Consider the following 27,922-nt stretch of genomic DNA (forward strand, 5'->3'; position numbering starts at 1 on the left):
TGTGCTACTTTAAAATGCTATTTTAGGGAAACAAAAAACTATGTTAGCAATAGATATCGCTGGATTGTTATCGGTATGGATGCTGCTGATGCGTATTTTAACAACCGGTAAACATTCAATGAAACGAAGAGATGTCTGATATCTACAGGCAGTCTACATTAAAATCACTGGGGAAATATAACCGAGATCGGCACCAGACAGTTCTGAATCTTGATTAAAAAGTGAATTCTCTTAGCAAGTTCCTTTGCGTGATCACCCCAGGATAGTGAGAACAATCGCGGACCTAACGGAAGAGAATCAGGAGAGGTCCCCTCACTTCTCGAACTTTCTGCACTTTTGCAATAATGTCAATAACATCAGACAAATATGACAGGAAACAGAGTCAGACACCCCTATCTTTTGAACCAGGAAACATTCTTAGCCCTCAGGTGTTTGAGATCCGCCTGTTTTTAAGCATATCTAAATTTTACTCGGGAAAGTAAGACGTTCTGGAGACCTTCTCTCTGAAACTGCTATTTAGGAGCCTGGCATCCTGAGAGCCTTGTTACCCTTCTGCAAGAAACTCTGTCTTTAAAATAAAAACCGTTTATTTTACTGTGAGCTGCAACGCAACAGAAGCTTCAAAGAGAACCGAGTCAATGCGTGACATTTATCTTTACAGTGAATGGCCATCATCTTCTCTCTATTGTGTCGCCTTACAGAGGAGCCGTACGGCATGTGTTGGGGTGCAGGGTCACAGGACAGAAACCTCCTCCTCAAGTGTCACGTCTCTCTGGCAGGGGGAAAGGCGATCGAGTAGTGGACTCTTTAAGGAATTAAATACACTATGACCTATAGACAACTGAATCCTCTTCAAAAAAGAGGAATAAGGCCAGACCTAAAAGACACTCCCCCCCCCGCCCATGATTTGGACTTCCCTTGACCTAAAGAAGGTCAAAGAAATATTGAAGTCTAAATTTCTCAATACATTGGCTTTTCTAGCACGTACCTCTTTGTAACTCTAGAATCAACTTTATATGCCCTTTTTGCAACGTTTTGAAAAAAAATAGCTTGAACATGTACGCCCCGCTCGAAATCAGAATAGTGTGTAGTTTATTTTTGTGGACTTTTTTTTTTTGATTATTGTTTGTCTGCTTAGGTCATGAAGCAACAGAAACCCTTTCTTTGCTGTGAGGAACCAGTCCAGCTATCTATTCTGAATTAAACTAAGGTAAATGAATAATAATAATAATAATGATAACGAGAAATGTTCAGAAATGTGGGTGACAGCTGTCACCACGTTCTCGTAAATGCCTTTTAGGTACAGCCCAGTGGCATCTGAACCCAGCCCCCAGGCGGCCCTGTAACCAACACGTAGTGTGTTAGGGAGGGGAACGGGGCAGCGAGAAGACACACCTTCCCTTCCACACCTCATCAAAAGCCAGTCATCCAAGTAACAGCCACCAAACCGTCTCTCCCCGCCCCACACTGGAAAGGTAAACAACGACCCTGGATGCTCCGTCAGCCCTTCCGAACCCACGGCCTAGTCAGGATGGGGGAAGCGGCGACATCCACTTTAACTGAGACGTGCACAGGAGTCACCTCCTCCCCTACTTCCAATCCAAGCCGTAAGACACGGAATTGAATTTAGGACGTGTCCCTGTGGAACATTTTTCGGGTGACCATTTCAAGAGCCCTCATGTTTTTCTTAGCAGAGATCTTTCCTCTCGCATAAGTTTTGCAAAATAAATGATTTTTAAGTACAATTACTTCGTCAGTGGGGCTGCTTCACCAAGTCTCGGATTGAAAACCAGGGGCGCAGGTCCCAGTCAACAGCAGGGGGTTACGGGACCCCCGTCCGAGGAGTTCCTTTTTCTCCTTTCTTCCAATTTGAACATTTTAAGCATTCACTGATTAAAATATTAAGCATTTCGGCAATAGAATAAATTTAGTAAAGAGAAAAGAAAGAATGATTTCTTATAGATCTCCATATTAAATCCGGCAGAGAAGCTTGCTGAGATATCGGAATGAATTCAGTGCATTTAAACCAAAAAAGAAATACATCTTCTCCCTCAGGTATATACCCTGCGACAAACCAGGCAAAAGAAGTCCACACTGCACTGGAAGCGCATGGCCTCCTTCTCATCTTTACATCCATTTAGTCACTTGAGTGAAAAAACTATACTTCACATCTAAAGCAGGTTATACCTGAGACACTTTAAGATGGCAAAGCTGCTAGTTTGCCCTCAGGAGGTACAGTTCCATCCATTACCTTTTTCCAATTCTTCAGCCAACTGAAGCTTATTATTAATTTTGTATAAGCTTTTTAAAGTAACTAATGTTCAGGTGAATTTACAGCGTAAACACCGCTAACACATTCATTCGATCGCCAGATGCGGAGAATATTTATAAAACTACGTTTTACATACAGCCATACCTCTCTTTCTGCTTCTATTCTACATGAAATTTTCATAAATCAGGAATGATTTATTCCACTGCAAGATTGCCCAGCTCTCTCGGCCCTTCTCTTTGTTTCCAAATTTTAGCCATTTCTCTACTTCACCAGATGGCAGGTGAGAAGTGAGGAGAAACGAAACTCAGAAATGATAAACATTTCAGGATTTTATTGACACTCCAGAAACTAGAGTGAACGGTTTGGATCACTTAGAGTCATAAAAGTTCCAGCGATCCATTGTCTAGTTCTTTTCTGCTGTTTACACAAGTTTTAAAGTAATTATAATTAGTGTATATAGCTCATTCAGCAATTTAAATGGAAATTTGTCATAAATACATCAAATTGATGTTAGTGGCGATCGTTCAAGTCAATTATTTGCTATTCTAAGCACTCTTCATCAATGCGGCTGCAAATAATCAAAGTTGGCGAGACACACGCAACGGTAGTGTTTATACTGACGAAGACACACATAGCCTACTTCCTGTTCCAGTCTGGCAGGATATCCTTGAGAGACATCTGAAACTCCATACATCCACGTCCAGGACCATATACTTATCACACGCATAATTTAAAAACAAACCAGTCCAAGAAATGATGTTTCCACTTTGAGAACTCGAGTGACTAAATTTCTCCCTCAGACGAGTAACTGTGAATGTCAAGGCTCTGTAAGACAAGCGACTTCTCCTTGGGTAAGACTGTCCCCATAAGGAAAACTTATGATTCAAATTTTCCACATGCACATTCCTTCAGAATCTGATTGGATTTGAATAAAATAAAGCACTTGCAGGAAATGCTCTGATTCTGTCTGAATGGACAATATTCTTTGGAGTTCTCCCATGACATTATAAAAGAAAAGGATACGTGAAAAAGGCTTAAATTTCACACACACACACACACACAAGTCATAAAACGGCTAGTATAAAAGTATATAGTGTGATAAATTAGGGCAGAGTAGTTGCTGATTATATAAAAGTCCATTTGTGACGGAGGCAGCAGGGTGGACTCCCCCTCGTCCTCTGTTTCAAAAGCAGTGGGCTTTCTTTCCCCACTAGGTTCAGTGATGCCATGCACTCCATGACAAAGATGCTTTGATCTTCCCCCATTAAATATATCTTGCATGGACCTAGCCTGAACCTGCTCGGGGAAAAAAAAAAAAAAAAAAATCATTTATATGAAAGGGAGGAGAGTACTGTATATCTCTCTAAGATTATTCATTACCTTTCAAAAATGAAGCTATTTGTGAAGTCTTTGTGTGATACACACATAAAAGACCGCCACACTGCTTATTTAAAGTGTTTTGTTGTGCTCCTGCTTCTGCATTCCTGCCTCGGATCAGATGGGGAACCCAAACGAGTAAGGCAAAACCGAAACGGGGAGACATCGCAACTGACAGTCAAAAAGACTTGCACGACGATTGAAATAAAAGATTCCATACCTGTGTTAGAGGGTTTAGAAACTCTTCCCTTGGGAACTGGGAGCAACAGTAATTCCAAGGACTGTGGCGGTGGCGGCGGAGGTGGCGGAGGTGGCGGTGGAGGTGGCGGGGTCACTTTTTCTTGCTTCTTCTCTGAAGGCGGTGGCGGTAAAGGATCCTCAGGCACCAGTGATGATTTCTCAGCCAGGAGGCTCCCAGCAGCCCTTGCAGCTACCTCTTTCAGAAGGGCCGCCGAGGATGTCATGGAAGCCAGGGAAAGGAAAGAGCTGGCCGGAGGTGGGTGTTCCTGGCCAGGAGTCAAGCTTCTCTCGCTGACTTTCTTGGATAAAGCTGCCAAAGTGGAACTAGCAGACTGGGAGCTAAAAGGGGAGGGAAAGGACTCAAATCGCATGGTCTCCTCAGTCCTGGTGAGAGATTTGTCCTGCAGGACAGCATTGGCTGCAGCTTTCAGTTTTAGGATGGCTGAATCTGGGGACAAGCCGCAGGTGGTGGTTGAGTTTGGCAACCACTTACCTTGATTCCATATAAAACGGTTACTTGGAGTGTATTGGTCATTCTGTTCCTGCTTCTCAGCCAACTTCCTGGCAAGCACACTGAGCTGCTGGGCATGGTGGGACGGTGGGGAAAAGGAGAGGTTCGAGCCGAGGTTGACCGGGGACTCCACCCTGCCATTGGCCGTGGCTGCGGTGTCGAGTTTGAGGGACCCAGCCTCCAGCAGCCGCCTCAAGTTGCTGCTCAAGGGTTTCGTGGAGCCTGGGGAGTCATCTTCGCACAAAGAGGACACGCCGGGAGAGAGGTGATCCTGACACTGCAGGGAGTCTCGCAGGACCTCGCCGTCAAGTGCCACCAGCTCCAACGTGTGGCTGCTGGGAGTGGCACTTCCCAGGGAGGTGTCCGGGGAAGTGGACTGCTCCTGGATTCGGTCCTCCAGAGACAACTTATAGTTCTCCTGGACTTCTCCATAGGATGCTTCCGACGGGGTCTCTGAAGAGTTTCCATACCAGTGCTCTCCTTCACTGAGATCGCCCTCCGCCTCTTCCTGCCTACTTACATCTGGGGGGAATTAAGAAGATCAAGTTTACTCCTCGAGTGAGCAACAAGCAAGTCTGAAGACATTCAAACGGAGTCGCTGACATGCTTCCTCTTCCCTTCCACCCAAAAACCACATGAAAGACAGCAACAACCGGCCTACAGTATCAGGTGCTGAGTCAGACGGGCTTGGCATAAGCCGGAGAGGAGGTAAAATGCTAAGCAGGCAAAGGTAAAAACACACACCCACTTGTGACACGCGTTAACCTTTCTAATAATTATTCCAGAAACGTTGGCGAGGAAAAGGAAGAAAGAGAAAACGGATCTGCTAAAGAAGAAACTAGATGAAGAAACTGCACTTTTCAATGACTGGGGGAAATGGAAAGAAGCTTGTACCCTTGTAAAAAAAAAAAACCAGCACGAGATCTTTAGAGCCCAGTCGGAATCAGGGAGGCAGCTGGCAGAGTGGGAGAGCGCTGGCTATGAGACACGACACCGTACAAAGCTGCTTCTCCACTTTCTTACTCTGTGACCTCACGCAAGTCACTTAGCTGATATGATATAAGGTGCAATTAATTGCTCTAAAAAGTGTAACAGAAAATGTAAACAATAACTATCACATATTGTACATTATAACAACTTCGCCCAGTTGTTATGAAGCTTAAATCATGATACACATGGCGACGTTTTGAAACAGTCAAGTACTATGTCAAAATCGGATCTCATTAGCAAGCAACATTCACGTTACTGATTTCTTAGAGTCACAGTATCTCCCGCGTTATGCATGCTATTTGTTTGAGTGAGAGTCCTCGATTCCAATCACCAATATGCCTGTAATCTCATGCAAAGCAGTGATTACTAATTCATTCCCTCACTCCGGTAAGAGTGCCCTTTAATCAATTTCCATCCATTAATTTATCCATCTACCACTATCACGGCCCCTCGAGCATCAGTCAGTTGGGACTCCTTGCCATTTGTGAGCTCGGTCCCTTTCCTCAAAACGTTCCTTCTATCTGGAATGTCTTCCCCAGAACACGTGACTGTCCAAATTCTGCTCATCCTTCAACGCCCAGCTCAAAGGTTTCTTCCTCATGATTCTCCCCAGAACTCTCAGTCAGAATTAACCTCTCTTTCTCATTCATTCGCTCGCTTATTCAACAAATAACTATGGCTACCTGTTGCGTGCACTGAATAAAGCAGAGATCCCGCCTTCTCGGAGCTTACAGTTCAGTGGGGAAAGACAGATGTTAAACAAAATTAATAAATTAGTAAATCATAGAGTAAAGCAGAGGCTGATCAGTGCTATGGAAAAAGACACAGAGCAGGACAAGGATTGGGGGTAACGGGCAGAAGGTGAGCGGCAATTCTAAATAGGGTGGTCAGGGTGAGGCGTTGCCTAGGCAAAGACCTGAAAGTCGTGTGGGGTTGTTCATGCAGCATCTCTAGAAGAGTTCCACGCAGAGGGAGTCCCTGGAAAGGTCCCCTTGTGGGAACCTCCTGGGAAGGAAAGCAGTGTGGGGAGCGGAGTCAGGGGGAGGGAGAAAGGGGAAACGAGCCGTGAAGGAGCCGGCCCGTGCACATCAGCAGGACACTGTACACTCCTGAAAAGTCTTTGGCTTCTGGTGAAATTGGGCCCCTCCGGAGAGTTTGGGGCAGGACAGTCATATGATGTGACTTTCAAAGGACTGTTCTGGCTGCTGTGTGGAAAAGAGAATTCAGGTACAAGGGCGGGAGCAGGTAGACCAGATCAAGGTTGAGTGCAGGGGGTGAGAAGCAGCCACATTCCGTACATATTCTGAATGCAGAGCCAACATTCCCATGTGTTGTTCGCATTGACTTTATTTATTTATTTATTATGCTACATCATCTGTCTGCTATTGGCTTATCTTCTGAAAGGTAAGTCGGGGTGTTCCCCGAAGGCAAGGGTTTTATTATCTACGAATCCCACACAGTGCCCAGCGAAACGCCTGGTCACTAGCAAAGTTCACTGAATGTTTAAGGATTGAGCCAAAATTCCCCATTGTGCCAAGGGTTGCTATATAATATGCTGCCTTTTCAGAATAGAAATAGCTAGAACTAGTAATACATGCACTACAAGCTAATATATTGATCTTCCTATGCTATTTAGAGAAGAAATGTCACAAATGGCAAATTCTCTTTCACTAAGCTGAAATTCTGCTTCCTGCGAGCCTTTGCTATCAAGAAAATGTAAAATATCAAATGGAATTTGCTGGAGAAAAAGCAAATGAAATTGAATTTTCTCTTTTAAAAACAGTCTGGTTTCTTGTGATTTGCCACATTTCCTTCTCCCCACTTGATTTCAACCTTTTTCATCTTTCTGAGATCAGCAGGATCCTGAACTACTCATCTGCCCGATGGCTTCTCCTAGAAAGCTTTCTGCCAAACACCAAGCAGGCGACACCAGTTTCAGCAGCTGGGCTGCGTTCACGGTCCTTTGGCGAAGCACCTTTCTTGATTTCAGATTAAATATCTCATCCTTCAGGCGAATCACATGGGACTGATGTAAAACTCACTACAGTGAGAATTAGTTGACTATCTCCTTTAAGAATCTCTTCTTTGATCTTTATTGATACTCGCTAAATGAACTAACATAGGAAAATAGGAAAATAAATGATGCAAAAGTAAATACTGTTAGATTATATTTTTGTCAAACTAGAGTAGCTCTAGACCTCCAAGACTGGTCTAGAACCTTGCTGTAAGGGTCAACTAACGAGGAATATATAAAATCAGGGTTTTGAAAACCACGAAAAAATTACAACCACATGTCCAGGCCCATCACTTTACTGAGACTATTAATATTCTAAAAGTTATCTGGTTGGTTCAGAGATATACAGCCACCTAGTGCTAATGCTGGAACCAAGAGCCCAAATCCTTCAGCCCTTGGCCCAGCGCAAAGCCCCAGTGCAGTCTGCCGGATACACTTAAAGTGGCGACTTCTAGCGAGCGCTCAGAGCAGCTGCCCTCTACCCCCACACATCCATCCTTCCACCCTCTCGAGACAGAAATCAGCAAGGGGATTCTCTTAGATGAGGACAGTGTTCACTCTTCGTCTTGAGATAAACCATTAAGAGGTAAATACTCATTATTCCTATACCCTAATCTCCCCACTCTCTGCCTCTCCTTTGTTGCGCTTGGTCAAAAATGCATTTAAATGCCTAAAGATTTCTGACCCCTTCCACAGACGCCCTCGGAAGCAGGAATGTTCCCCCTTCCGATGTGCTGAAGCGGGCGAGCACGTCAAATATTCAAGAAGTTGTCAGCTCAGGGTCCAATCCTATCGAGCAGCGACAGGAGATCCGAACATTCTTGAATGATATCTGATTTCTGCATTTAAAGCTACTTCCCCAACCCTGCCAAAACATAAGCCCCAAACAAGCAAACAAAGCATTTCTTAAACAGACCGGTTTATGTCCTCTAAAATACCTGGATATTTCTCAACCATACATTCCTCTGTTCTTTTGCAGATGTGAACACAGAGATACACTCTCTTTTGGACTGTAAGAAAACTTGAATACATGGAGAATATTCTTAAACTCATAATATTCTATTAATGTCTTTTCTGAAGATGCTGCTACTGAAATTGAGGTTATTCAAGTAATAAACCACCAAATAATTGTAATGCATGGCCTAGAAAGAGCCAGGCCAGAAACCTGAGGAGAAACAGATCTGAAATTATTCTGGCATCACCTGAGGTCAAGGGAAAGGTGGGGGAAGCGTTCAGAGAAACGAATGCAAGAGACATGGGGATGAGCAGAGGTCAGAGGAAAATCACGAGACACTCAAACAAATATGCTTGCAGTTCACAAACAAGGAACGAGGATTTTCTCCCACAAAAACGCATTTTTCCCCTTGCCGGGCTGCACCGGTCCGGGTGCGGGGAGCTCTCCTCCAGCAGGACTGTTAGGGCCCCCAGCACCTGTGACCCCGCCGCATGAGAAAAGGTTCTCTCATCAGGGCGCACAAAACAAAGCATTCGGACAACCTAGGGGATCCACTGGTTGAATGCCACAAACTTGAGAAAAAGCAAGGCTTGACTTTTGACTTTTCTTTCACAATCCGAGAAGCGCCTGGGCAGTGAGACAGCTCCATTTTCCTGTCTGTCACCAGCACGGAATGGTGGGACGTAATCACAGAGAACCGCGTGTGCCCCCGTCCTGGAAATGCTTCCTGTGCACGTCGGCCGACCGTGGATTCTACCGCTTTCCTAGCAAAGGCTCCTGGGGAAGCCTCTGAAGGGCCAGGGTACATAACTTCCTTCGAAATACATTATTTTTAACCTCCAGAATAAGAAGCGATTTCCATGGCTGATTTTGCAACAACCTGCGTCTTTCACACCCAGGTTCACAGTCGTTCCTGTCAATTTTACAAAACAGTCTGTTTTTGTGTTTTCTACTTTAAATCAGAACCCCAAAGAATTAAGAATAGAAACGGTGCAATTACAGAATGAAAATATGCCGAATAAATTTTGTTTCCATGTGGTGACAATTTCTCCTTTGGGGAAAACAAAACAAAATTCCACTACCTAACACATTTATTTATATTTCTGTTCTCCAGCAGAAACTCAGTAACTTGATATCAACAGCTCTTGCTGCATTTTTTCAACTTACTTCCTCTACTGTTTGACAGCTGTAATCAGATGCATTTAATTGGACCAATATTCACCCGAATTCCTCATTCAGAAAGATCAGAGCAGAAATAAAATGAGACATCTATTAATTTTCATACCTTTTGGCTGAGGTTAAAGCAAGTGGAGATGGAAGCCCAGAAGTCGTACTTCTAAATCTACCCATAAATCATCCCCGCCAGCCAAACATGACTATAACCAGCAGGTTGGGAAGAGAAGAGACTCGACCCCCCAGAACTTGCCTATGGTCAGTTCTCTGGCAGTCAACAACTCTTCTTGTGACCACAGGTGTGTTCACCTGGTACCTACCAACTCACCTTCTGGCTCATCTTCATCTAAAAATCTGCTAAGTTCTCCCTTTCTACCGAATGCACATCTATAGCTAAATATCTATCCCTAACTTTTAAGGCCATGTACCTCTATCGATTTTATCAGTTATACCTGTAATGCTACCCTCAAATCATACGACCAAATTTTCCATGCGGTTTTATACAGAAGTGGTTTGTAAGGTTGAAGGAACCGGACACAAAAGTTATTAGCAAAACCAGTGCTAACAGTTGATTGAACTCAACGGACATTTATGAACATTCAAGGAACCGTTCTCTGCAACAAGGAGACTCAGAGATGCAAGTCTCTGGCCCCTAGTTTATGATCTGTGGGAGTGCAAGGGTCGCACAAGCATTGGAAGCACAGAGGAACAGAGCAAGGGTTGCGTATGCACAAAAGGAGTGATTAATTCCGGCGGTGAATGTGGCTATGGAAATAGACCTCGAAGGATGAAGATTCTAACAGATGACGTTGGAAATCCACTTAGCCATGGGCTTGCCCCTCTGCAAAATATCAAACAGCAAATAGCCCAGTCATGGAGAAAGCTAATATCCAGGTGGTAATTGTTGGATAAATCAACCAAACAAAATATGTTTTATATTCTTGATTCTTCACACGTTAAAAGGACACCGTCTATTGATTTGTTAAAGTCAGAGTTTATCAATCATCTTACTGTACTCGCTAGTTGCAAAATCAAACCATTAGCTTATAAATACCGGAGGCAGGACCGTGAGTCAGTCATTTTGGCGCTCCTGCTCAACGTAGGGTACCAGGGCTCCTGTGGTTGCAATTACCACCATGACTGAAGGCAGCCACAGCTAAAGTTCTCAGTCTCTGTACCAAACCCTGAGAGGGGCACAAAGGAGCTGCCAGCAGCAGAGAGGATGTCAATGCCCTTCGGGGTGCTCTCTCGTTTGCCTCTAACCTCTCTCCCCTCTCAAAGGTTGGCCTGTCCTCTCAGGCGCCTTTCCCAGGAGGCCGACGACCTGGCTGCTCAGGTTTTAGGTTTTCACTCTCAATGACTTACCATCGGAGAAAGGTCTTCCCCCGTCTGATTGGCCCAGGGGAGGTCATGTTCTGCTCCTTGGTCCTATCACTGAGGCCAGAGGGCGGGCTCTACCATTGGCCCAATGTGGGTCACAGAAGAAAGGCGAGGAAAGAGGCACCAGGAAGACAAGCGATGACCTCTATAATGTTTAATAAAGGCTCAGCACGCTGCACATCAGGCTGTTCTGAACCAATTTTGTAATTTTAAGCATAAAACATATCCTCATCTAGGCCAGTTTTACCTGCCAATTTTTAAATTGCCCCTTTGTAGCCAGAAACCCTTAGCACATCCCCCACACCAGTTCTGCCCGCAGCTACGAGGCCTCTCCCGGGTTCCGGGCTCCAAGTCCACAGTCTGAGTTAGACACACCGGCCAGTAATCGGTTCCCCAGGACCAAGACTCAGATCGCAGTTACTGAAACATCCATGCCCAGCGCACCCGACCGCTTTCAGCATGGCCAGGAAGAAAATGTAAGAACCGCTCGTTATTTCAAATGGCCAGCGTGGAGAAGATGACCAGGTCCCTGTCACCAGTCCAGCTGGGGAAGAGGTGTCGCAGGGCATGGGGAAATGGCAGGAAATCTGGAGAGGACGAGAGTCCTCAGACCGGACAGCAGGGAGGGCTCCTGGGTCAAGAGGAGTATTTTGCACATGGCAATATTTAAAAATGGTTGTTTTCGATGTCCGTGAGTAAAAAAGAGGTAACAAAAATGGACACATTGCTCCTTATCTTCCTTGGGAGTTCCAAGCAGTATCTCAGCCGGCTTTGACGTTGGCGCATAAAGCTGCTTATTAGCCAGATCTTGCAGTGACTGAGGAACGAACGACCCAAGCTCCTCCCTCAAACCGCCCGTCTCAACATCAAGGGCAACGGCTTCAGCCTTACAATTGCTCAGGCCAAGATTTCTGCAGCCAGCCCCGACCCTTCTCTTTCTCTCATACCCCACATCCAAATCATTCGTGAATCTGGTTAATCCTACCTTCAATACACATCCCAAATCTTGCCACTTTTCACCATTTCTACCGCTCCCACTTGGTACGCAGCACCACCATCGCTCGCCTGAACTGACAGCATCCTTCCAACTACCCTCCCTACTTCTGATTCTGCCCCGCTATTCTCAGCCAGCAGCCAGGATGAGCTTTTAAAATATTACATCAGGCCTCACTACTCCTATCGCCAAAGCCTCCACAATGGCTTCTCTTGTTTCTCAGAATAAAATCCAAAAGACTTACCTTGACTTCAAGGCCCTACATAATTTGTATCCTTCTGACCTCATTTCCTACTGCTCTTCCTTGCTAATAAAGCAGGCTCCTGCCTCAGGGCCTTTGCACATGCTGCTTCTTTTGCCTGGAATCTTCCCCCTCTACCAAAAAAAAAAAAAATAGCCTCATGGTTGATTCCCTTACTGCCTCAGGTTTCCCCTCAAACATCACTGTTGATCAAAATAAACACTCCAGGAGAACTCTGTACTGTTTGCTGATGTATCCTGAGCACGCAGAATGGTACCGTACACACAGCAGACAATTGTCATTTGTCACATGAATAAGAAGAATGTATTAACTATCGGAAAAGTAGCACTTAGCACTGGAAATGAGAACTGTTTTTCAAAGTTATAAATGATAATTGTATCTTTCTCATGTTAAGTCAAACACAAAAGAGGAGAGTCTGTTTTGCAAACCTTCCCACCAAAATCTCCCTAGTGGTCAGGAAAACTGAACTGCACCCGAAGGAGAACTTGGGTCTGAAGCCGAAGCCCCCGCCAGGAAGCCCCAAATTTCGAGTGGCTGCTGTACTCTCTCTACTATAGCTGTGCTTGTTCTTACTCAATAACACGGGAGTGTTTCTCACAAGCCATTCAGGAAAATTTATTCTCCGGAAGGAGGCACCATCTTTCTCTGGATCCCCACCCGCTCTGGAGAAACACGTACCCTGCTGGAGACGCGAAAGGGCATGACAAGCACCTAGCTCGGTGTTGAAGCTCAATAGAGGGCAGCGTTCATCGCTGGTATGACGAAGATCAGAAAACGCATAGTACTAGTCCTACCACTGCACTTCAGAGAGAAAACTGAAGCAGAGAGGGTAACGTCCCAGGATTGTACATGGATCTGCAGACGATCGAGAACCATAGTCTTATTCGTTGAATTTGGATTTTGTTATATGAATTATTTTAGAAATGGCAAAGCCCTGATGATCTAGTGCACGTGGCTCAGCTCTAAGCAGAGACCGAGAGAGGGTTAGTGATGTGCCCAGGATCCACAGATGATTTACAAACACAGACAGGACTTTAGCTGAGATGTCCCAATCTGAAGGCTGGGGCTTCTGCTACTAAACGGGTGTCAGTATCATGAAGTGGATGAATGAATTTTAGAACAAGGCTGGAGCATAACAGGCTCCCAACAAACATTTGTCTAACGAATGTGCAATCAGGCATAAAGCACTGACAATGTACCCGCTACTACATTAGATATTTTAATATTCATCAGAAAAGGTGACCCTCACAATAACTTTATGTGGTAGATCATACTCTCTTCGTTTTACAGACAAGGAAACCAAGGTCCCAAAATGTTAATGGCTTACCAAACATACATATTTAGGGAGTAACAAAGCAAACTTCAAACCCGAATCCTCAAAACATCTAACAGAACACTAGTAGCTTGACAAAAAAAGTAATTTTTCAAGTAACCAAAAAGTACCAAAGTACCTTCAAGCAGTCAACATTTTAAAAATTTCATTTTGATGGGATTTAAAAATGCAGACACACTCGAGCATGAAGTGTTCAACACGATTACGACTTTTGTAATACACAGATGTGTCTCAGAGGTTACGGGGACTTGTCAGCAGCTTGCCCCAATATTAAACGGCCCCAAGCAATCGTACTTTAAGTTGCTATTCTTACTTCAATAGTCCTTCTGAATGCCCAATGCAGAGCCCCTTCTTCTAAATTGGTGGCTGTCTGTCGGCCACGGCTGAGATTACAATCGCCAGGCTCCTTAAAACCGTGCGCAAACTAAGGGTGAAAACCTAGTGTCATGAGTTGAATTAGATTCCCCCAAAATATGCTGAAGTCCAACATCCAGTAATCCGTGAATTCGACCTTATTTGGAAATAGGGTTTTTACAGATGATCCAGATGAGGTCATGGGGTGAGCCCTAACCCAGTGTGACTGACGTTCTATAAAAAGGGGGGATTTGGACACAGAGACAGACGCCACGCGAAGGCTGGAGAGATGCTGCCGCCGGCCAAGGAGCCGCCAGCCGGGGGAGCGAGGCCTGCAGCAGCTCCTCCCCCAGCCGGAGCGTGGCCCTGCTGGCACCTTGATCTCGGACTTCTGGCCTCCAGAACAGTGAGACAATAAATTCCTGTTGTTTAAGCCACCCAGTCTGTGGTTCTTTGTTATGGCAGCCCCAGGAAACCAACACACTTAAGTCCGAATGGAGGCCTGAGGCTTTTTTCCTGGGTTTGTTCACCTCTGGATTCTAACACTGTCGTGTTTGTCGGGGCCAGGGACGTGGGTGAAGTCCTCCGCAGCTGGAAGACTGTGAACAGACGAAGAGGTTATTTTTTGCCTATCTCTAAGCTTTAGCCAAATTTCTTTAAAATAAGAGTTTTAAAAAGACATTGAACCAGAAAAGTGTCTTATTAGAGCTACATAGCAATCTCCAAATATATATCTTCATTACCAAATATGTTGTGGCTAATTAATAAGAAAGGGACAGTTCAAAATATAGCATGAATCCACTGGCCAAAAGGCCAATCTAGAGACTGAAACAGTACTGATTAGTCCATGGATTGATCGCCTGCTCCTTCACCCTTCCATGCACCTCCACGTTACAAAAAGCATATAGAATGTGTCCCCTCAAGCAATCAGAAGTAAATTTACCATGGCTACCATGGCGTTATCAGAAAAATTGTCTGCTAAGGCTGATAAATCGGTCGATTATCTGCTTCCTTGACTTTTATTTCCTCTTGTATAAATGTTTTCATCCCACCATTCCCAATACCTGTTATAAGATGAACGATAAATTACCCGGCCACCGAAATCACCAGGAAATGCTTAATAGATCAAAAAAGAACTTAACAACAACAAAAAAGCCCTAATAACATAATAACGCATTCTGTAGTCTAAGAACAGCACTCTATAGAGAGATAAATGACTACTTATTGAAATCTTAGCTTATACATAAAATGAGACATTCCTTCCTGGGCACATTTACCAAGCACTGACATCATGCACCTTGTAATGAAACATTTCGTGGTCATCACCACTCCGCCTGCCGATGGAAAATTTCACACAGTAAGTCCTTTATTTACGAAAAATATGCGTATATCCAGAAATAAAATTGCCTTGGGAGATAAGAGATTTAGCAAGGGAGAAGAGATGGAACTGCTTTTTTATTTAGTGATTAAATACATATAAAACAAAAGCTTCAGAGGAAGCAGCTCCCAACCCCCACATATTCGGCAAAAGATATCGGTGCTATGGAACTGAGAGAACTTTTTCTGGTTATGCACAAGAATCTGAGACACCGAAGGACACAGCTGACAAGGACAACCCTACCTCAAAGTTAACTTTAAACACCGACTTAGGCCAACGATTTTAACCTTTACTCTGACCAGGCTTTGTGCCAGGGCTGCTATCGAGTGGTTGCATGGACTCCAATCCATCGTCTTCTTTTACTTTCCCTACCCACCTTCTGGCACACGCGTAAGAAGTTAAGGATGGATGAAGACCAAACGAAAATGAAACCTCGAGGCAATTCCAAGGGCCCAGATACCCAACCACCCCCTCCGCGGTGGTATCCACTTTAATTCTCTTGGAAGAACCCCGGGGCTGGTTTCCTTTCTTCTTGGGCTGTCCTCAGGTATGCCATCTGGGGTTTCACTAAGAACGCTTCGGAGGTCTTTCACCTGGAAGAAATCTGGCCCTGTCCTCTAGTGCTCTGTCAGCAAGAGTGATGCTCCGGAAGAGAAACCCGAATGCTAACCGTAACACTTCCCAACAGAGCTCGATGCTTCTGGCAAAAAAAATGAGGTTAGAGAATACACTCTACTCCTGCTTCAGATGAAGGCTCAACCTAAGATAAATGGAAAAAAACAAAAAAACAAAAAAAAAAAACCTTTGGCATCGAATATGTAGGATCCCAAAGGGACCCCACAGCCCCAAAGAGTGACCTCTTACGTTATTCAGATGGCAGTTCCTTCCGTTATTAACCTTTGGGGGGGGGGGGTCTATAAAATGCCTTAATTCTGTTATTCGAACAAGCACACCCCTGTCTTTCTTCTCACAGAACTGTCTGCAGTTCTCTAGCTGCCAGGTTTGCCGTGTAAGAGTGTAGTTCACCAGCTTAACTCCCACGGAACACTTGTATGTGGAGAGGAAGACAAAAACGTACTGGGCAATTTAAAGTTCATTTGAGGAATGCAAGTTTGAAAAGCTTTTTGATATAAATATGCTCAATTAATCAGGCTGTATTGTAAACCTACATGTTTTGAAGTTACTTAGAGAAAGCCAAATCCTATTGGTATCACCACGTTATTATCAGCAGTAGTGGATCCTGGTCAGCAGGGTTGGCAACCTTTTTCTGTGAATGGACAGACAGCATACATTTTAGGCTTTGTGAGGCACATAATCTCTGTCCCATATTCTTTGTTGTTGTTGCTTTTTTTTTTAAACAACCTTTGAAAAATGTAAAAACCATTCTTAGCTCAAGGGCTGCACAAAAACAAGCCGCAGTTTGCTGACCCCTGCTCTAAAGAACAGGTACTTTTTCTCTGCAATAAAAGCAGGAGGGTGCTTTCAAAGACTAGTGGAAATTCAGATAGACAGCGACAAGTTTCATCATCAGCTTCTTAATCCAGCCACTTGTGTGAGTCACTAAGCACCTTTGTGCCTGTTTCCTGACTTATAAAATGAAGGGTTAGAACTGATCGGTGATTTACAAACCATTCCTCAAGGAGCCCTGAGACTCCAGGGAAAGACGTGGCTCGACAGATCCATCCCTACTTCTTACCTTAGTCTATACCTCACCAGCACGGCAGCTTTGATCTGTCTATATATTGGAGTTCTCCATAAAGGCAAGGGTTCCACTATTTGTTTTAGTTTAGTTTTAATTTTGAAAAATACTGTATTTTTTAGATGATTGCAGAAATCCTCCTGGTGCTAATCCTCTATGAATCCAGTGTTGGATTATTGATCCCTTTGCAATCATTTTATTGGGAAGTGTCAGGTAGATAGGAAATGACTTAAAATCCCATACTGAAATATTTAAAGGAAGAGAAACAAAAGCAAGAAAGATCTTTTCCAAGGGGCCACTTGAACTTATTTAGATCTATGCAAATCCATCATGCAAGAGAGTTCCCAAGCCCCACCCCTGCTAATGAGAGAGAGTTCATTTTTGCATCTCTCTGCTTAAAGCTCTGAGAAAAGCGGGACGGTTTGATAGTGGAAGGGGTTCTGCTCTGAGACCTGGAGCTCTGGGTTCTAATCAGAATTTGGAACTTACCAGCTACAAAACTCCCGATGTGTATTTAACAAAAACCAGAGAGCCTACTAAATACTAAGCCACACACTGGCTGTTAGGAACACAGTGATGAACCAGACAGATGTGGAGCACTCTGCCCCCATTACCAGATCCCTCATCCATAAAGGAGGGTCATAACACCTGCTCCTTCTCTCATCCACCAGGGGTCCTGCAGGGACAGCGAAGCAGACGACAGAAACTACGAAACTACAGCGTCTCTTCCTCTTAAGTGCATGCAATATACACAACTTCGAGAACTTAGCAAATTGATCAGTTAAGACCACAATAGGTTTTGCATGGCAAAAAAAAAAAAAAACCACTTATGGAACATTTATAGAACATGAAGCAGCCTGGCAAACAGGAAAGGCACAAGCTGGGGGAGAGATTTTAACTCCAGACATTTCTACTCAAGTCTCACCCTGCCTCCCACTAAACCCACTAAGCCCATTCTCTCATTTCTAGGATAAGATACTGATACCCGCACTTTCACAGGGTTACTGTGAAGGTAAATCAGAATTATGTAAGTAAACCTGGCATACAGTTAGCACTCAGTAACAGTTTCCCCTTTCCCTCCCTCCTACACACCCAGAAATCTCAGATGAGAGAACATTACATTTTAAATAGAGGGGCTTACCTCAAAATTGTTGATATGGGTACCCAGCTCTATATCATAATCACCTCAACCCAAGACGACAGGAAACTTCTAGTTGTTATGAGCATGGAATCCAGATGTGGAATATGCCCAGTCATCAGGAAAATCTTACAGTCTTGGCACAGTGTGAGGACAGAGAGAGCCACAGCCAATAGCTGAGGGGAGGCTCTGCAGTCTGGAATGTGCCACAGACTTCCAACCACAAACATTCTCTCCTGCACTGAGCCTGTGGCATCCCCCTGGGGTGCAGGCCACAGCCCCCCGCTCCTCTCAGCAGTCCCCTCCGGGAGCACATGACTCTCTCCAGTCATCTCCAGCCCACAACCAAGTGAGTGTCCGTGGCACTGGTCATCAGCCCGACCCAGCCCAGTTGTACAAGTCAGCCAAGTTGTGTTCTCACTTCTGACAGAGGAAGCCAGCAGGAGATGTTGTCCCAGATTCTTTCTACCCTCAAGACCCTTCGATTCTGTGACCCATTTTAAACTTTATTCATGCATGCATTCATTCATTCATTCAACAATATTTATGGAACACCTTCTATGTCTTTGATTTTGAGATCTGTTCTTCATTTTATTCATTCATTCATTTATTCAGCAATATTTACTGACCACCTACTATACACCAGGTACTATTACGTGCAAAAATGAATAAGAAAGAGTCCACACCCTTAAAAAGCTCATGGTCAACAAGGACATAGAGGAATAAATAGTTATAATGTGCCACAACAGGAATTATGAACAGCCTATGGAAACCAAGGGAGAGGATGAATGGTAGGGAGGAAGGGAAACAGGAAGGCTTCTCAGGGAACTGAGTGTTGAAGAACAGGTAGAAAGTTATTAGGCAGATCAGATGAGTTGAAGACATCCCAGAAATAGGGTAAAGAATATGGCAAAGTAAGAAGATGTCAGGAGCATGGCAGTTTGCACAACAGATAACTCGGTGTGAATGAAACAAGGAACATAGAGGACGGCAGAAGAAAGGAGGGTTCAGATGATGAACCACCGTCTACGCTTTGCTAAAAACAACAAACTCTATCCTTTTAGGGAATGCCTAGAGATCCTTAGTAAGGATTATCTGGAGTATGTGAGTTTTTTAGAAAGTCTACTGTGAAGACTGGACTCCAGGGGCCGGGTGGAGGGAAAGGGGAGATGAGGCCGAGGGGGGAAAAAGATCGCAATTCTTACGAGAGAAAATGACAGCAAAGAACTAAAGCAGTGGCAGGGAGCAGGCACCACGCGTTCTAGAGATATTTTGGAAGTAGAATCAACAAGACTCGGTGACCAATTCGATGCGAGAGGAAAGGAAGAGGACGGCCTCTAGGATTATACCCAGGTTTCTGTCTTGGGTGAGTTGGTAAATGAATGGTGAATATAGCTAGCAACCTAGAAGAAGAACTCAACCCCTAGTTCCCCAGGCCCGAAAACTATAGCCATCTCATATATGCGATTATGCATTCTCCAGGAAAACTCGTGCCGGAGCCGTGGTACCCACGAGAACTCTCCATCTCCAACAGGCGTGTTAGAACGTCATGGAATAAACAGGGAGCATCTTCATAGACCAACGGTGTTATATATATATATATATATATAGTTGTTGAGAAGAAAAATAATTTAACTGACGAGTTTATTTAAAACATTCCTTTTCTTTTCAGACATGCATTATAGAATAAAATGTATATGTTCCTCCAAATTTTCAGAAAGACCAAAAGACTTCAAAAATTCTTCGAAGAGCTCTCAGAAGCTGAGAACCCTGGTGAAGTAAGTGTTCCCACTATTCAGAGTTCTCTGCTTTTGGGGTTCTTCAGTAAAAAATATTTACAAAGTGCTGCACTGTAAAACTATCAAGTAAAGGTGAAGAGACGCAAACACAGAGACTTGACCTTTCTGCGCCTCCGCAGACACCTCTGAGTACCGGTCCTTGAAGTGTGGTTTGTGGACCTCTCGGTGTCTCTCAGACCCTTCAGGAAGTCTCAAGATCAAAACATGCTAATGTTAAAATGTTATCTGCCCTCTTTACTCCGTTGACATTTGCACTGATGATGCAACAGCAATGGTCCATAAAACGCTGACACCTGAGCTTGAATCAAGCTCAGGCGGTGGCACCAAATGATACTAGTGATCATTGTATTCTTCAGCACCATATACTCACAGTAAACACACACACACACACACACACACACACACACACGAAACAAACAAAGTAACTCTCTGCCAGTTTCACTTACGAATGCCTTTGATGAAGGAGCAGTAAAAATTATAAGTTTTATTAAAGGCTCACCCTTGAGTAAACATCTTTTTAATATTATATTGCATGTAATGAAAGGTGTGCGCAAAGCACTTCTGACATTACTGAAATATGACAGCTGTCTCAAGGAAAAGGGTACATGGGTGTGATTGAGCTGAGAGCTGACCTGGCCACTTTTTTTTTTTTTCATGGACTATCACTTTTAATTGAAATAACCGACAAACTATGGTCATTCAAATTTGGGTACTTTGCAGACTATTCCTTGAAGTAAGGCTGAAACTTTAAGAAAAACTGACAGTATTTGCAGCCAATGACAAAATTCAAGCTTTCAAGCGAGAATTAAATTTTACAAAACCCATATCCCACATTGTGAATCTGACAGCTTCCTCATACAGACTTTTCAAATAAGATCAATGTTGCTGTTAATAAATTTTTTACATTGTATAATGAAATGTGTCAACATGTGGTAGATCCACATAATTGAGTGAACCAATATATTTCAAATGACCAATGCATGACGTTACATGCAAAATGATCCATTCAAAGTCAAGCCAGGCTAGTAGATTTTAATATAACAGAACACAAAAAGTTCATTCAATGGTTTGATTCCGCATTACAACTAACCTTTAAGAAGCTACCTCTTTCTGAGTCTTGCCCTACTGTCAAAGAATATTCATAATTATCTAAAAAAGCTCTTACACATCTGTGTGAAGCTGGGTTTTCTTCACTTACTCCATCCAAAACAACACTCTGAAACTGATTGAATGCAGCAGCAGACATGAGAATCTAGTTACCCTCTATTAAGCCAGACATTAAAGAGATTTGCAAAAATATAAAATAATGACATTCTTCTCACTAACTATTTGGGAAAGGTATTTTTATAAAAATGTTTATAGTTAATAATTATCACTCCTCTCCTAGAATATTTTACTCATCACTCTTACTCTGAGTTTCCTCAAACATTTACACATCTAATTCATATCATATATTGTCTCACACTTGTTAGCATATTGATTTATACTTATCCTCTGTGGTTGTTTTGTGTCAACATTTGAAAAGAACAGTCAGCAGAGGCCGCATTCTATCTGTACAATTTCCGGGAGCCAGATAAGTGCTTAAAATTTCTTAATGAATGAGCATCAAGTAGAGACTACGACTCTCAGCCGATCAACGATCGAATCCTCACTGCTCTCATGTGACACTGTGTGTGCTGACATATATTCTTATGCCCAAAAGGCTTTTGATTTACTATACGGAAATGTTTCCCCTACTGTAGGAACAGATTCCCTGTTTTACAATAGAGACCAAGCAAGGCAGCATTTACTTTATAGAACTCATTTTCATGATAACAAACAATTTTAGAATTCAACATTTCTCCTCCCCATCTCACTCCTCATTACTCATAGTCCTTAAAAACCTCAGCCCTCACAAGTGGTTGAACACAAGATCTTCGGTATCATTCTGGAGCAATTTTATTTATTCAAGAAGCCTTTATCTTAATAAATCGAAGTTATCTTTCCTATAACCTGTACCACACTGGTCCTATTCTCTGTCTTCTGTTCGGCAATCATACATCTACGAAAATACTTTTCAAGCTGAATTTTAATTATTTGTTTCCATCTCTTTTTCCACCCACTTGTCTCTGAGCTCCCTGAGAGCAGCTCTACAGATCCCTAATCCCTGGCACAGAAGCACTCAGTTACTGATGCATGAATGAACTGATGAATCAATGAACAAATTGATGAATAAGAATTTAGCATGAATGACAATTCAGAAGACGTTTACTTCCTTTTTCACCCCACAGAACTTCATATACCTGAATGTAGTTACTTTACCGTGCATGATTTTTACCCATCCTCGCTTTTATCTTCCAATTAAGTACTCTGATTGCCTCCATCATTAATTCCTCCTATGATGATTTCCAAGAGCCCACAACATTCTAGTTGCCTCCCTTTCGGAGAGTACTTCAGCAATCTCTCCCTTCAAATCAGGGCACCCAATTATACATGTGATCTAATCAGTTTACAAAACCAATGTCGCCACCCTGGTTCTGAATTCAGAACTTAAATTAACTCAGGCAAGTCTGCCGAACTACACCCGTTCCTCAAAGGAAGGCTGAGTTTTAAAGGTTGCTTATTGATGAACAGTGGTGTGGAAGTTAGAGAAAGATAGTTCTAATTTTACTTTAAATATTCCTACGTAGCTTTCATTATTTATAAGTGTGAACTACTTTAGTCATCAAAAGTCTGTATAGCTTTTTAAAAATAAATTAATAAACAGAATTAATATCTGTGATTTCTATGGTTTCAGCCTTACGGAGTGCACTTAAGTAATATTTAAAACACTTGTATTTCTTTTCTTTTGTATACATTTTCGCACTTACTGACAAGTATTCGAGTAGTCATTTGTGTATAACACTTCTAACTATGATCAAGTAGTCTAGCCGACCCAAACCCTACTTCTAGATTATTGTTTCTCTCTTCCAATAAATGTCAGAAGGCAGTTCACTATCATTTGATTTCTTGCTTTCTTAAGCTCAGATTAAAACCCAGTAAGTTATCATTTGAGGTCTGCTTTCCCCTAGAAGGGAGAAATCAAAATGCACATTTCAGGAATATTTCCTAAAGCAGAGGGCGTCCCACACTTTGTTTCCTCCCAAATACAGCTGTGTTTCATGACCTAGAGAGGATTGCTGGGTTAACAAACGGGGCCAAACGAGCACAGATTAGAAAACAACTCATAATTCTAGGCCATTATACAAAGGCAGTATTCTCCATATAGAGCATGTAATTCAGACTCCGGAGAGTGTCGCTGCATGTGACTCTATTCTATTACCCTCTGCTGACTCTGAAGTCAAAATCCATCTTTGAGAAAGAAATATTACTGGCGGACACAAGTTTTCACGAATCACAGAGCAGTGTGCTCAATCAGCACCTAAGGGGTCCTCCTGGAAAGGAGGGTGTCCAAGAGGAGACGCAGCTGGTAAAGGCAGGGCCTTCCGGTCGTGGGACCCCATGTGAAGATTTCACAAACCTCAGATACACAATGGGCCTTCAGAGACCAGCAGATGGTCAGTCCATCTAGTCCTTGATGGTGCTGACACTGGTGACCCTGAGCCCCTTTCTTCCTCTCTGTGACTCAGTTTCCACTTCTGTCCAATTGGTTGGAGAACCAGCCCTTCCCTATCCGTCTCGCAGTCAAGCGATGTCAGTGAAAATGCTTCGTGGACAATGAAGCATAATCTAAATAGACAGTCTGGTTAATGTACTATCATCTATTTTACGAGATGGTGCTACCTGAGTACAGAGAGGTTAAGTGACTTGTCCAAGGTCACAAAGCTCGTGAGACACACTGATGACCGTGATGGGAAAGGGCGACAGAGACTACAGTCTGTGTCTCTTGCCTAGTGCAGATTCTTTCCTGAGCCTCTCGTTTCCAACCTGGAGGAGTTGGAGCCAATTACTCAGGTCCAAGAGCTATTTTTAGGATTTAAGAGTAACAAATTATCATCAATAAGATGCCCAGGCTCTACCTCACATACCTTTATTTTTGGCTGAAATGGCGTCAACCCACTGTGGGACATCCGGTTAGTTCAGGAGGCCTCCACCTTGATTACACATACTAGCGTCACTCATGGGGGCTTTTTAAGAATGCCCATGCCCAGGCTCCGCTCTAGGCCAACTAAATTTAAATCTCTGGGGGTGTTTGCATTTGTAAAATCTCCTAGGAGATTCTAATATGCAGCCAGAGTTGAGATCCACTGGGTTGGCTGATGGGGATCAGAAACTGAGAGGGAGCAATAGTTGTCTTCGATGAATTACATAGGGCCGTTAAAGCAAGCCTACCGAGATCTTTAGTCGAAATGAATTCACACCTCATGTGTATCAATGCGGCTGGCATTTATTGTGCATATACTATGTGCCAGACACAAGTCTAAATATAAACAGCTACATTTACGAACTCACTCAGTTCCCAAAGAACCTACAATGCTCCATTTTACAGATGATGAAACAGGCAGCAAACGGCAGTAACTGGCCAAGGTCATGGCCAGGACGGAACTCATGCATCTGGTGCCAGGCTCCCCCATCTCGACACGACACTGCTTCTCGACCCTGCCACAGAGTGCGGTTTACAACGCCTTGGCCTCAGTGATGAATTAGAAGACCACAGAATGTCGGAGAACGTAGAACAGTTTCTAATCCAGACGTCTGCAGAGGCCGGAAGGTAAGGTACACGGGGGAGGTGGGCAGGTGCACGTGCAGACGGGGACGCAGCGGCAGAGCGGGCGGAACCGCGGCAGACTGACGAGCACATGTCCGGAGCAGGGAGCCGCCAGCGACACCAGCAGATTGCTGCCATGTGGGTGGGTGGGCCCAGGGCAGCTGGCTCTTCCAAGTTTTCCAAAGAAGCTAAAAATTTGGTTTTTTTATGTGAAACTACCCATTTCCAAATGTTGTCTCGAGTTTTTAAACATACTGTGTGGGGTGAAATACATCAGTAGTAGCCCGTGGCCGCTTATGTGACCTCTCACACACACGGCACACACGCACACCTCGATCCTTCACGTCAGAGCCATGGACCGTGTGCTCTTGTTCTGAGTCTCTGCGATCGGAAACAGCAGACGCTGCCTTTTTCCCTCTCATGCAAAATTTCAAGTATTACCTGTGTAACACATGAAAAAACCAATATAAATTTCCCCTGGGTAATTTTAATCAGTGGGCCGACTGTCGAATAAATGAAAACATTTATTAAACACCTAGTCCCTCATTTGAATCTCATTATAAGTGTGAACATGGATCTTCTACCCTCACTTTACAGTAAAAGCCAGCCATAAGTCACATGATTATTATACAATTCAGGTATAATTCAGGTCAAATCATATACACAGAAGAACATGTTTCTATGGTAAAAGTCTAAAGTAATATTGTTGGCCTACGTAACAAGTATGAATAAAACCCTATTATAAAAGCCTTATAAAAGAATTTTACCAGATCATATTATTAGTCATCACTTTAATGACCTATATGGAAAATTTTTAAAAATTTAAAACACAAATCACCAGAAAGTTCTCGGTCAGAAATGCCCGTAGCCTAATCACAGCCTAAGCAGATGGAAACCTATTTCATACGCTTAATAATAGCTACTTCTTCTTGAGCTCTTTCAATGCAACAGGCAGTAACCAGGCATGGTTTGTGTGAGTATATAATATCGAGATTTACATAAGTATTCAATTAATCCTCACTATAACTCCATGATGTAGAAACACTATTGAAAGATGAGGACGACAGAGGACAGGGAGGTACATAATTTGCTCAAGGTCACACAGCTGGTTAGTGGCAGAGCTGGAATCTGAACAGTCTGTACCCTTGACCACTACACTACGAACTTAAAAAGCATGTGGTCTCTGTTTTCACTTAAGTCAGACCATATACAGCAGACATGGTGAAGAGAGGGCAAAGTCACATGATGATTTTCTCCCTCTCATTACAAAACAGCAACAAAAGCTTTTGAAAAAAACACACCATCCGACCACCTAGGACACTAGCACTATATAAGCTTAGAAAAATCTATCGCCTTCCACAAGCGCAGGCGCTTGTTTCAGAAGCTCAGGTGGGCAGAATGCTGCTGCCCGTGCGAAAGGCTGTTTCCCCCCGGCCTTCTCCGGTCCCCCGCGACGGCCAGCTTCTTCAGAGTGCTTGAAACGGTTCGCCCTGAGATCGCATCTCTCTCTCTCTCACTCTTTGTCTTTTTCCTTCACACCACACTTCTAATGGGTTCTAACAACTTTTCTGACCCATGTAGAAATTACAAGAAAGATAGAGAAATAAGATATTATTTTAGGGTCAGCTTTTTCAGGCCCAAGCCTCAGAGAGAGTACATGTATTTCTTCCTTGTTGGTAGACAAAACCTGGCTGGATTTGGACTTTCTTAAAAACAGTAGCAAAGAGTACCTAAGCCTTAGTCCTTTAAGAACTCTAGAAGCAGAACTTCCGTGGTGGAGCTTGGTTTTTAATAAGGGAATGGACGGCTGGAAACAATATCCTTTTTAGGCACACAGAATCTGCTGCATTTAATACAACCCTGGGTCAGTTTGTGAAAAGCAGAGTTGCTAAAGGCCACATGCTGATCTCACACCGTGGGCGTGTATCACTGTACATTTTATAAAATTAGCTACAGTGCAGCCTCTGTGTGTGTGTCTGTGTGTGTATGCAGTGAAGCTGACTTTTATAAAATAAACAGCAATATGCACCTATGCAGCTAAAGATTAGTATCAAGCCAAAGTCTGATTTTAATTTATGAAACTACCTTGTAACTACAGCAATTCTATCCCTAGGTAGGTCCTCGGGGAATGATAAGAGTCATCTGAGAGGCCCCTGCTTCAGCACCTAGTCACAAACTATTCTCTAATATCGTAAAAAAATGTAATTTACAGACAGAAGACAGAAACACTAAACTGCTCCTGAAAAGGAGGGGGAAGGCAGCTAGAAACTTCAGCCCATCAAGTACTCTTAGCTAGTTCTCAGGTCTATGCTTTACGCATCAGTTTCTTATGAAATACAACAAACCAAAGACATTTCAGCTACCATGAAGCATAAAATATTTTGTGCACTTGGCCCTAGGTGGTATGAATTACCGAGTTACACCTAGCAAAGTAGGAAACAGAAAAGAATACGTCAGAAATAGGACCCGGAATCTTCATTTACAATCTATATCTCTAAAATGTGATTCTTGAGTACTTTAACTTAGCCAGAATAGTAATGAAATCTGATGGGCGGGGGGAAACCCCACGTCTTACCATAACTAGGCCTGGTCTGGATTTCTTTCCGATAACACTCAAAATCTATTCTTTTACCCCAAAGCCTAAGGTCTTGAAAAATCTTGTGCTAGAAAGCTTTTAATGCCCCCCCCCAAGTCCTATTTTATAGGTCACACTCTCATTATCTCATTCTGCAATCAGTCTGATTAAATTATAGAAAATTACTAATCCATCACTCAGAATGGAGAGATCAGCCCCAGCCTGTTTTGTTTGTTTTGCTGTCCTCCTTTCCTGAGACTCTTGCAGATATTTTAAAAGGAAGAATGAGGGAGGGACAAGGCACCTTCAAGGAAGACTGAAGGATACCTGGGAATAAACTGCCCTCAGGAACAAACTGCCCTTTAGCTTTCTCAGAGAGCATTCATTACCCACTAGTCCCAGAGACCACAGGCACTTTTTACACTGTGGCAACTTGGGCTCCACCATCATTCCCTTCACACCGTATCATCTTCGAGTCCAAAGATACCACTTTGCATATAAACGACCAGAGTTAATGATGCTGGATGAGTTTTTCCCTTGGGTGAAACTAACTGAACTCATACAGATAGGATCTGAACCCAAACTAACTGGGATGACTAAATAAACTAGTTGAGCAACCCAGCCGGGCACCATACATGTCTAATCCAATCTTTCCTGCATAAACATCTTCACATGAGCAGGATTCCTTGTATTCGAAACCAGCGTTTGACCCCAGGAGAAACCTGCCTGGTTACCCCACCAACACAACGCTGTCCCCTGGGTGTTTCCATGACTTTTGTCTCTCTAATTTT

At 43.4% G+C, this 27,922-nt stretch overlaps 1 protein-coding gene across 5 annotated transcripts in view; it reads right to left on the reverse strand.

The window, feature by feature from the left end:
- The window catches only part of ZNF827 (zinc finger protein 827), a 147,428-nt gene that overhangs the window by 113,490 nt on the left and 6,016 nt on the right, over window positions 1-27,922 (reverse strand). For 4 of the 5 annotated variants that reach the window (XM_016164055.2, XM_016164054.2, XM_016164057.2 and 1 more), the window contains exon 2: window positions 3,870-4,922. In XM_016164055.2, coding sequence (XP_016019541.2) covers window positions 3,870-4,922 — 1,053 coding nt within the window. Of the gene's footprint in view, window positions 1-3,869; window positions 4,923-27,922 lie in introns of those variants that run through there. The other variant, XM_016164056.2, reaches the window with a different exon arrangement.

The sequence above is a fragment of the Rousettus aegyptiacus genome, unplaced genomic scaffold (assembly GCF_014176215.1).
Source record: "Rousettus aegyptiacus isolate mRouAeg1 unplaced genomic scaffold, mRouAeg1.p scaffold_m13_p_16, whole genome shotgun sequence".
In the NCBI taxonomy this organism is placed as follows: Eukaryota; Metazoa; Chordata; class Mammalia; order Chiroptera; family Pteropodidae; genus Rousettus; species Rousettus aegyptiacus.